General features: G+C 51.2%; 2 protein-coding genes across 2 annotated transcripts; one reads left to right on the forward strand and one right to left on the reverse strand.

Moving 5' to 3' along the window:
- Positions 1-6,181: 6,181 nt before the first annotated feature.
- On the forward strand, positions 6,182-6,754 carry J7T54_007462 (NmrA-like family domain-containing protein 1; the record flags this gene model as incomplete). Its single annotated transcript, XM_051510651.1, has 1 exon — positions 6,182-6,754. One exon carries the CDS (start codon positions 6,182-6,184, stop codon positions 6,752-6,754), a length of 573 nt encoding a protein of 190 aa, XP_051358468.1.
- Positions 6,755-7,796: 1,042 nt separating this feature from the next.
- Positions 7,797-9,548, reverse strand: J7T54_007463 (uncharacterized protein; the record flags this gene model as incomplete). Its single annotated transcript, XM_051510653.1, has 3 exons — positions 7,797-8,386; positions 8,855-9,010; positions 9,353-9,548. 3 exons carry the CDS (start codon positions 9,546-9,548, stop codon positions 7,797-7,799), a joined length of 942 nt encoding a protein of 313 aa, XP_051358469.1.
- Between the last annotated feature and the right edge of the window lie 2,175 nt (positions 9,549-11,723).

Genomic DNA, 11,723 nt, shown 5'->3' on the forward strand with positions numbered 1-11,723 from the left:
CCTCGATTATGAACACTTGCACACATACACACTAACTCGGGCCGTGCCTCCACCAAAGCGGTCACGTGTCCGACAACTCATCTTAACATCCGGGCTATTTTCGCACAATCACCGCGACTCCCAAGTCGCAGCGGCCCGCGCCACTAGGAATTTCTAGAAACACTTCTCACCCCGTTTTTGTTTCTTAGAAGGTGTCATGGAGGTACCCGCCGTGGAACCACTGTTGGAAGAATCCCGCGGCGCTGTGAAGCTACCATTAATCTACTAACAATACTTGAGTAGCATTGCTATGCAGCAAGCCCTGCCTGCGAAAATCCAATCTAAATTGGGAGAGTAGCCATTATTGAGCCGACCAATTCAGCGCTTGGGAAGCGGAACACCTGTGCGATTTGATGCAGCAACCCCTAGCCAGATTATTGGGTCAAAATTCCGTTGCGATGTGACTATCACACATGGCGATGTTCAATTGTTGGCGACGCATCCAGAGCACGCAAGACGGGTGAAGAATGATACCGAACCTCGACTTTGGCTGAAGTTTCAGTTCTTATGGAGTCGAGCCAAGGCGTGGGCACCGTCTTCGCCGACCCGGGGGTGCGTTGGCGAAATCATCTATTCCAAAGGTGTAAGTCCATTGCAGGCCAGCGGACTTCTGGCCCGGATGTCCCACAACCAGCTGTCCAAATGCAAATCCGAAGGCGACATTCTTCCTGCCAGAGCAATAATAAGCAATTGGCGGTCTGCGCGAAGCAAGGAGATTGCAGACTCTTTGAATTCATGCACGTGCAAGCGAACGTGATGAAGTGTGTGGTGATTCTCCGCGGCGTTCAAGTGCAGCGTAACCCCTTTAAATCTACCAAAACACATCAACCCATACGGGACACGCCAGCGGTCGACGGTTAGCGAATAAGAATCGAGCTCGATCGCCTTTATTAACGCTTTTGGAGTCGCTGGAGTTCTTGGTTCCTGGTAGCTTGCCCATGGAGTACTGACCAGGGAGGAATGGTTCGACTGCTCAAAGTCGAAGGAGAGAAGACTAGATAATCACTATGGAGTGCTCTGGTTAAGTTACGGTTTTGGGGCGCTGGTTTTCCGACAGGCTCCGAGCACTCCTCCCAATCCGGGTCGTCTGTGTCGACGTTGCCTGACAGAATCGCCAAGGGCGGGACTATGAAGGTTGACTACACGCTGTGCCTCGAGTTTTCGCACACCGACCTTGGCAGCGTCCTGATCTACTGGGCTCAAGACCAGATTTAATTCGACGGCACAGCGGGCCACCTCAATCACAGCGATGACGGGCCTACGCTGTGGAATCTGATGGCTGTATCCATCCACACTAAGACAGCAGAAACGCGAAACTCGATTATGGGGTAGGGGATTTGGGTAGCCGGCTGGAACAAGCGGATGAGAAGATTTTCAGCAATTCTCGTCTCGAAAAGCTATCTCCCTGGTGGCAGGTGTTATCCGTCGACATGATTTCACCTTTTCAGAGTTCTTGGAGCTGTATGTAGACCATAAAGAACATGCCAGCCAATATGGGCCCCCAAAACCGACATCATGCCTTACCCCTTCCGCCCTTGGAGCTGATAGTGAGACAGACTAAGCCCAGCCTGAGCAGTAGCCAAGACTTAGTCCCTTTATAAACATATTTGGTGCGGTTCTAGAAGTGGGCGCATCAGTGGAGATGCGCTCAACGACCGACGTTCTTTTCATCATCACATAGAAAACCTCATAAGCATGTACTATCTCAAGGTTTTTATTACCTTATATCGTTTATGTAGTCAGCAAAGAGCGGTTGGGGATGACATAGTCGCTTGACCGGAGATAGACCCAGCACTGGAGGAAGTCCAAGCGCTATACTTGTTGGCTCGCTCGTAGCCTCGCAACACGCAGGTGCACCAGATCCATGTTGGAATCGCTGCCGGTGGTCCCAAAAAGGAGGAGGCCCGGGTGCTGGTACGTCGTGCGGTCTGTGTCGTTGTCGTCTCCGTCTCCGTCTCCGTCTCCGTCTCTATCTTGCTCTGCGTTCTTCCAAACGGCACTTTACGGCAGTCGGTGTTTGATCGTCAAGGTCCCGTTGTAGTAGAGCTCGAAAGCCCGAAGACGTGCTGTCGAGCGTGCTAACCACACAAATTATTCGGAACACCGCTGCTTCCATCACCGCGACTGCCACCGCCTCCATTGCTTCCACCTCCCCCTCGATGCTCTCCTGCCCCTCAGTCAGGAAAAATGTGGAACAAGACAAAGACTGATTTTCATCGTAATATCATGCTGTGAGAGTGACTGTTCGTTTCGAAGTCACAAAGCCGAAAGGGACTGTCTTACAGTCGCTGGCCATACCGATGAGGAAGTCTCTGGTATGGCGCAATCGTCTCTTTGAAGAGACATAAGGGCGGCACTGCTTCCAGGATAATGATCTCTTCATCCCTTCTAATTGCATTAAGGAGTTTTGTTGATGCGCACACCCCTTGCGCAGCGGGCAACGGAGCTCCTAAAACAGATGCGCTTTTCCCGGCGAGGCCAGAGAGGAATGTGTTGGCCCCAGCTTACGGTTTCTCATGACCTCGGCTGAACAATCCAATCTCGGCGGGAGTCGGGTTTGCGAGGAAGGTAAGGTACTACAGCCCTCGCGATGGCAAAGCATCGCTCGGTACTTGCTGACCTAAGGCAAGTGTGTTCATTCTACAATTATACTTCTGCACAGTACTGAATGGAAGTGCTGATCTATACACCACGTTATGCTCAGCCATCCGTAAAGGCTCTATGTAGATAACTTGCTGGCTGGCCTGCGCCCAGGTCCATTTCCTGGGCGCAGGGCTTCACGCTTCATCGGGTTTTAGTAATACCACACAAATCTGGACATCTATAGTTTCCCTTGATCGTATAATATACTACCACTTTTTCTCAGGCAAAATTTGGGGCTGATCAGACTCGGCTCAGGTTTGTATCACCTGTTCAGCCATATCATAGGTGTTATCAGATAGACTATGCGATCATCCAGTCCATGACGTGAAGTTGAGGTCAACATAGTCGCACAGACTATGGATTGATGGACCTAAAAGTTTTACACAGAGAAAAACTGAACAAAGATGAGAATAAGACGATATTGTAGTAAGGACTAATGTCGCTGAGGATGTGCAGTCGCACGGGTGGTATGCCATCGTTGATGGCAGGTAGCGAAGTGTCAGCGCTTATTTATCCTCGTCTAAGCCACTAATAAAAAGGATATTTTGTTGCGGCGATAAATGCATCTGACCGAAGTATGTTATGGAGGCAACATGCGCCAAGTGAGGTGTTGCATCTGGGTCATTCGTACCATAGGTTATCCAAATTCGTGCCAAGAGGCGAAGGCCGTTCATGCCCTGCTGCCCAACAAGACCCCACAAAAATGCTACAACAGAAGACTTTTATCAAACAGGCCAAAAGGAATTCCGCTTGTGCTCTGAATGTGGCTAATTGGCGTACATACGCAACAACTTTCTCTTGCATCATATCAGGTTGTAAATAGAGAAAGCGCTTTCTTCTTCCCTAGCCTCCAACATATCCAGACCGTAACAAACACCATTTGAACGGCCTGCCCCTTTCCCTAATCTCATCGAGTCCTGTGAACAAGGGAAGAGAGCCAGAGGATGTTGCAATCATGCATCACTTCAAACAACTCCCTGCCTCTCTGCGATGTCTGCACCCAGCTGAATATCGTGAAGTACTTCCATTTATGCTTGGACAGCCGTGTGGACGACAGTGGATTCGTTGGAGCTACTCCTCAAGCATTCAGGTTGGGTTATTTTAGGGACATTCACCGAAGAGCCCTCCGATGCACCTTCTGCTATATTGTAATTCAAGCGATTTGCACGAAGACTTTGAGTAGGACATCAACAGCCGAAGCTATTATTCAAAGAGACATATCGAGGGGAAATCCGACAGAGTGCTGGATATATAGCTACTGTTTTGCAAGCAACGGCCCTCTGAGCAACCACATGCAGAGAGCATACCGCATTGGTGTCGCATCTCGCACTGTAACGGGATGCTTCATGTTACCCGAAGATCACCTCGGTGATATTCAACTAGTGGCCGATGATTCGCTCAGGCTTTTTGGCTCGCAATCATTCTACGGCCGGCTTTTAGGGTCCAGGAGAATCGTACCAGGCCTCTTGAAACACTGGGTGAGTTCATGCGAGGGCGAACATGGGCTTGCTTGCGAACAGTCTTCCGGCGCGAGCCCTGGGGAACCATCCGGGCTTTTCGTTATACATATTCAGCGCCAATGCATCTGTCGCTTACCGGCAGGGTCGAGATATATCGCCTTAAGTTATTGCTGGCCATCTTTGGATCCCTTCAAACTGACAAAGGACAGCTTCAACGAACTTTTGCAACCATATTCACTAAGGAAAAGCTCAGATTCCCTCCCAGGGGTCATCAGAGACGCGATAAAGGTTGTTTCCGAGCTTGGTGAAAGCTATCTCTGGATCGACGCGCTCTGCATTATTCAAGATAGCGAAGAACACAAAAGGCACCAGCTTTCTCAAATGGATAGAGTATATGGGTCGGCGTTTTTTACGATCGTGGCAGCTCCAGCTACGATGGATACGGCAAAGTGGTGTGCTGGTCTGCCACGATTTAACGACGAGATCGAGTGCAGGCCTCAGATCTCGGCATCTGTGCAGGACTGTCACCTTCTCGGGCCGTTCGAATCCCTAATTAGCCTACTCGACTTCAGTAAGTGGAATACCCGCGGATGGACGTACCAAGAGCTATTGCTATCTCGGCGTCTCCTTTTCTTCACAGACACTCAAGTTTACTTCCAATGCGCTAAGCGCGTATACTGTGAAGACGGAGTAAGCCAAGGGATCAGTAACTCCGCTTACATTTCCCCCGCCAGCAATTTATGGAATCCAGGAAGCACGTTCTCTCCTGGCGTTCACTTTGGTTCCCTACACCTCAAACGCTGGCCGTTTCCAAATAATCAGCATGGGATTCAAGAATACGGAAACATATTGAAAATTACACTACAAGAACTTTGTCTTATTCAACTGACATTCTGAACGCATTCATGGGTGTCCAGAATGTTTTAGAGCACGCTCTCGAGACCAAATTTTGGTTTGGGACGCCGGAACGACTTCTAGACGCCGCCCTCCTCTGGCGACTGACTGATGAACAGAGAAGAAGAGCCCAGGCAGATTCTGTGTTCCCCAGCTGGTCTTGGCTGGGATGGGAGAGTAGTGTCACTTTTGCCTCTTACCTTGACGGGGGTGTGAGACAAGAGGTTTTGGGTTCTTAGTTAGCCAACAAGGGAAGGCGGTTTTGATGGAGAGCGAAAACATCGACGGCCACACTATTTTCCCGCAACAAAGAAACCAAGATATGAAGATGCTGTCGCTTCCAAGTCAAAAAATTCTTCCCATGATACATCCGAAACACCTCGTCGATACAACAAGCGCCGATTGGAAAAGCCCAAGACTAGCAACTTGTCCGATGCTTGCCAGTTTTCGGCTGTACGGAGATACTGCACCTTTGGGCGGCCATGGCATGCTTTGGCCAGAATCAGACAACTTTTACAATCTCGAATCTCAATAGGCAGTGGGTTGGGTCGATCACAATGGACCGTAAATGGGCCGATGACACTCTCAACAGGTCTCAGGTTTTCCCTTTCATTTTGATGTCAAGATCGGAGGACATTTCTCTTATTTCCTATCCCGAAGCCAAGTTCTTTGATAGCGAGATTTTTCTTTTCAGGCCGTGGTGCTTTTTGAATGTGATGCTTGTAGAGTTCTCAGGCAAAAGCGCTCGCAGGCTTCGAGTAGGAGTTATCCACGAAGATGCATGGGTAGCAGCCGTTTCCATCAAAAGGCTTATTATATTAGAATAATTCAGATTGAAAATTTTGATCTTAGTTTCTATGTTTTGCAATAATATGCTTCCTTTGCTAGTAGACCTAGCGAAAGGGGAGAGCAGTTATTGCTTGGATACTAGAATGCAACGGTAAAACAGATTAGCCTCACAATTCGGATTTCCTCGAGCAGCACTGTAGTGTATATACTAAAATATTCTAAGGAGCTTCTCTTAGGCTAAGTCAAGCCCGTAGCTATAACGCCTCTCTACAAGGGCCACTGCGATCTTTGCCGTGGCCGACTTCTAGAACCTCGTCTTCAATCCCGCCCATGGTGCGGCAGCACGCCAAGCTGGGATGGCGCCAAATGAATACGCAAGAAACCTCGAGACCAAGCAGGGTCTCAATATTGAGACTGCCGCCAATAGCCCTGTCATGTCGGCCGCACTGACGCACTTTGTCTTCAGCAGCCTTAGCGACGCTGAGCGCTGGTCGGGTGGCAAGTATGCCTGGAACTTCCATTTCGAGGGCAAGGCAGACGTACCGAAGCACATCAAGAACAAGATACCCGACTTGGCGGCCAAGATGAGCACCGTGCAGGTGGGAATATACGCCAGCAACTGGAAGGGGGGCATGGAGCGGCCGCAGAAGCAGGAGGACGGCTCTTTTGTCGTCCAAATCCCAGACGTGGCCGAAAAAAAACTCCCATGGTTCTTTGTACAGCCTGATACTGGAGTTTACGTCAAGGCGCTGCTAGAAAACGAGCCAGGCAAACACGTTCTCGCCTTTTCCGAAATGACCACTTGGCGTGAGTTCTGGGAGCTCTGGTCGAGCATGCGCGGCGTCAAGGTCCAGGTCCAAGTGGTCAGCGTTGAGAGTTTTTCCAGCCCCTGCCAGAGATTCTCAGGAGGGATTTCGAGAAGTCACTGAGGTATGTCACGGAATTCCGCTACACGGGCGGCGACCCGGATGTGTGCTGCGACTTGCAAGATGCAACAGTTGTCGCTCGAAGCGAAGACGACTCCTCTGAGGGGGTATATTGAAAGCGAAGATTGGTCAAGCCTCGGATAGGTGGCTGGGTTCAGCGTACTCTTCATCGTTGACTAAGAGACTGCATAATAACTTGAAGCTACTTCAGTTTCCTACTTGAAGCGCGTCCCTTTCTTCGGAAACATGAATTCATCTAGCAATAGAGGGCACCACGTTTAGGAGAGAATGTAGTCCCTTACTTGTATCCAGGCTATGCGAAGCATCTGGGCGCACTCAAAATGTCTTGGCCTTCAGCACGTCTTGAAGCTGAGGTCGCAAGTTGTCCTCTGCCGCGGGCGGAAACTTGCGCGTGCGGACTCTGTGCTCAAAGACCCCTCCGGCACTATACAAAGTGAATCAAGCCGTTGAGCATGGCAACAGCGAGGAATTGGCCAATGACCTGACACATATTGATCTCATGGCCAGAAGGAAACAATGAGCTGCTGCGCTATTGAACTCTAGGGCCGCAGGAGCAGAAAAGGGGGCACACCATTGACTAATTAAAGCTAAGCTCTGTCAGTCCGTCAGCCTGTTCAATAAGTAAAACGGAACTGTCTGTAGTTCGTTGATGCTCGGTCTCTGTCTCATCTAGACTGCTCGATAGCCTCGATGTTTAAGTAGGAATTGGGGGCGCCATGTGTGCGAGATATCCCTGACCTCTGGACTGGGAGCAAAGGGACCCAATGATACACAATGATTCGCCATGTGGTGCAGCGAGCGAAGAGGTCGGCTTCTAAATGGCTATTCGGTGCCTGAGGCCCAGCGAGCGCGAGTCCTAACCGGGTTGTGTGCGGGGCGGGCCGCAGCTGCCTCAATATGCCAACAGAGTGAGCACAGCATAGTAACCCAATGCGACTTGTTCTTGCAGGCGTCGGCCAATACTGCCCAAGACATGCGTCTACTTTATCCTCTGTGCTTTTCTTGTAGCCATGGAGCCCTGCGATCATGGAGAGGCACTAGCCTCTGATGACTCCGCGACGTGCGAGTCGGGAGGGCTCTCTATACGCCGCAATCTCGAAGAGCGGCTGGGGGGAATTTGAGGCTCGAGTGAAGACTTGGATCGACGCGGCCCACTGACCGCCACCGGGCCGAGGACGGGGCCGATGTCGGGGTGAATGGGTGTGTCGTCGAGGAGAGCCTGTATCCACGGGGTGATATTATACTCGGCAGCCAACTGTAGAGCTTGCTCTTCCGGAATCCAAGGTGCACCGTCAGTCTCGTCTAGGCTCGTGCTAGGCAGCGACTTGATATAGGCTCGCTCTGCCTCCTCATCTGCAACTTTCGCGTACGGAAAGGTAGCCTTGAACAGGCCCATAGCGGAGATGTAGCCATCCGAGGTTCGACGGAGCAAGAAGTAACAGCTCGGGCTAGGGTTCGACCTGAATAAAGCAGAGACAATGCCCTTTGGCAGAGGCACGGGCATATGTACGTAGTCGGCCGTGACGCAGGAGCCGTCGTTCTTATCGTTACCAGTCAATAGCCCGTCCATGAGCACGGCGCTCGCATAGCGACGACGCGAGATCAGCTCCGAGCCTGTGTATGTTAGCAGTGAGTCACCGCGATCGGCACACGAAGCCGTCATACGAGAGACCGGATGCTGCGCATCGGTCAATAGTGGGTTCGACTTGGCGGGGAGGGTGCGCGCCGCGGGACCCATAGTGGAGGAGATAGATTCATTGATGTGCAGACCGAGAAAATAGCTACGGAAGTCACGCTCATTACAAAATTAGCAACGTGCGCGGGCGCAGATGGGAAATACAAATATGCGAGGTTGCCACATTGGCGGCGACCTTCACTTGTATGCTAGGCGTTGAGTGTTAGGCCGCTGCTTAATTTAGATAACCTTAATTGGTCCGCTACTGAGCCGTCCGCGAGCTTCGGAACTAGCGGTCCGCCCACCCGCAAGCCAACGTAATTGTTCCCTCCCCTCTCCTGAGGTATTGTCATGGTCAGCATGTAAACCATGCCTGGCTCCCAACATGCGCTGACGGACCGACCCACGATCACATACGATGCCGTGATCAATACCGACGCCAACATCATTCTGGCGGCCCAGCATGTAGCCGCGCAAACGGCCCTTGACCGAGAGATCTAGTCGGCGATACCCTGCATTGACGCCCTGGTCAAGCATCATCTCGGTCTGGGCGACGACGTCGACTGCTTCGTCGCACGCAAGAACAAATCTCTGCGCAAAAATCTTTCATCGCTTGCGGCGCCTTGTCCACAATATCCTCGGACCATCGAGCCTCCTCTCGCACTATACCAGCAACCCGACCAGCTACCGTCTGCCCACCGCGTACATGTTGGTTGAGGACGTCGGGTCCCCCGACAGCCAACTGCTGTTCGTTACATGGGGTAAATACCGTGGGGACCTAATCCGAACGAAGAATCTATACCGAGACATGGCGTAAGTGATGGTGGCGGTGGCCCGTATCCCTTAGCCGCGAATTGGGTCCTTTTAATTCCGCGAAGACGGGACTGTTACGCTCTCTAACCGACCTTCGCTGTGCTCCTTGATGATTCTCGAGAATGAGGGCACGCCTATGTATGCGTCGCGGGGCACAACGTACGCTTCAGCCGAGCCCTTCGTCGCGGACCCGAGTGATAGAGCGCGCGCGAAGAGTTCATGGTCGAATTCGAGGCTCAAGAGCTCCCATCCCGCGGTCAATCGGCGGGCCCGCTGTAAGATGTACATCTGGCGCGAATCATGCGCGAAAATTGGTCATCTGGAAGCGTCTTCTTCTACCGGGGCATGTTGTCTACGAACGCAATGGGCCTCATGTTCACGAGATACCTTTAATCTAGATTTTTGGTGCCGTTCTAATTCGCCATCGAAGCACTACTCTCGAGGTTCTGGTTCGAAGAAGCTAGCTCTGCGATTGCAAACAAGGTTGAGCAGTACAAGATGTATGAAGCAGAGTTGAAGACTGTTTGCGAGAGTTGAAACAACAGAGCAGAGATCCCGAATCCTCCACTGGCCCAGGTGGCCCCACGTCTGTCCATTTCTTGTATCCTATTCCTCTACTTCTCCTGCCTCTGTCTTCTTCCTTTCCCTCCCACGGTAGCCTCCTCCATGACACCGCTTGAATGGGGAGAGCGCACAGAGGAGGCTTTGACCTAGTTCTTAGACTCCGAGTCATCCTTTTTTTCGCTTGTGGAATGACTCCATCAAGAATTATCGGCCATGACGAAGTTATTGAATGTATCTCGATCATCTGTACTTATCGTGAGGCAATGAATGACCAGGCAGCGCAGAGGGGGAACGGGTTACGGGGACTAATTCATCAGTCGGAGTCAGTTCTAACTAGGTATCAACTCTAAAAATCAATAAGTATCTAACTAACTTGAGTGTCTAGTAGCATATAACCGACCGCATGGGCCTAGTGTTACCTTCACTGAACTAGTATCTAAATCTCGGTATACTAGTAGCCCTATTCTCTAACAGCGGGAGCCGTAGAGGCGGCCTAAGGTAATTGTCGAGACGTCTAGACTAGGTTTCGGGTACCTCGGTGTCTAAGCTCCTCTAAATCGACTTCTTAAACAGGTCTTAGTTAGGCGGTTCAAGTAGGTAGTTAGCGAATAAACTATAACGGCATGCCTAATAGCCTTGCTAGGGAAGCTCGACTACTATATCGCGTAAGTCTATAGATCGACAAATGCTATCCAGGAGAGGCAGTACCGGGTCCACCGGTATATCAGAACCCTATTCGTTTACGTAGATTGATATATAAAAGCTGCGAAGGTCGCGGCAGTGCTTGGCAAGTTAGTCAAGAATAGGTTCTGCGTGACCTATAGCCAAGGACCGTCTGCCATCATCGGGCCGCGACTGATAGGCATATACAACAATCTCCAGGGATATTATAGATGCGAGTCGAGCAGGGACAATGAGTCGAGAAAGATATGTGAGCAGCGGCTCGGTCCTGATGTAGATGCTGTTGGTAGAATTTAGGATTTTCATTCTTTCTAGGTAACTGGAGTAGTCAGCAAGTCGCCTATGAATACATCCCGCGCGCAAATCAGAGCAACTGCCTTTATGAAGTGGTCTACGCACGCCCGTTTGTATGACTTCAGGAATCCAATGATGCCAATACTAAGGCTTTCGGGCGAGTGTAGACCGCTTTGCTTATCTAGGTCCATGCACTAGTCATTCCATGGCCTAACCTAACAATACCGTTTCTTGCTGCCGGTTAGAAAAGGCCAAGGGCAGATATTCCGTCGATAAATGCCGCCCTGTCATTGCCAGGTATCTGGCCCCGGGCATTTTTCTGCGCGAGGCTGCTGATCGGATCGTGCCGGCACACGACGAGGGCCGAATACCAGGTCCATGTGGACAGTATGATTGCCAAAGGCCGTGATCAGAATTATTCGCCGGATCTCGCCGGGCAGCTCAATGAACAGGAGGCATGTCGACGGCTGCCTTTTCGGCGAGATAGCGTTGACGTCGGGGGAATCGCAGGAAATGGGCGGGCGAGGGCGGCGTGCAGGTGGTAAGTACGGTAGCTCGGGCGCCGATTGCTTTGTGGAACTACATCAGCTGGGGACGCGCTCCCACGCGCTGAGTTTAGCCGTGCGGGTGGTTGGAGCCTCAGAAGGCAGGCAGGACGCTACTCACCGCCGGACAGTAAGACAATAGACGAGAGGGAGACGGTATAATTATCGCTGTTTACTATACGGTATAGTCACCGGTCATTTTTAATGTTGCCTTAAGCTCACAGCTCGTCTCTCTAACCCCATCGGCCTAATAAGGCTGCAGGGTAGCCTTGTTGTCGCAAAGCCGACACGTGACGCGGCACCCTGTCGGACACGTGACCGCTTTGGTGGAGGCACGGCCCGAGTTAGTGTGTATGTGTGCAAGTGTTCATAATCGAGG

Source organism: Emericellopsis cladophorae (assembly GCF_022114955.1).
Source record: "Emericellopsis cladophorae strain MUM 19.33 chromosome Unknown NODE_153_length_11723_cov_106_925125, whole genome shotgun sequence".
In the NCBI taxonomy this organism is placed as follows: domain Eukaryota; kingdom Fungi; phylum Ascomycota; class Sordariomycetes; order Hypocreales; family Bionectriaceae; genus Emericellopsis; species Emericellopsis cladophorae.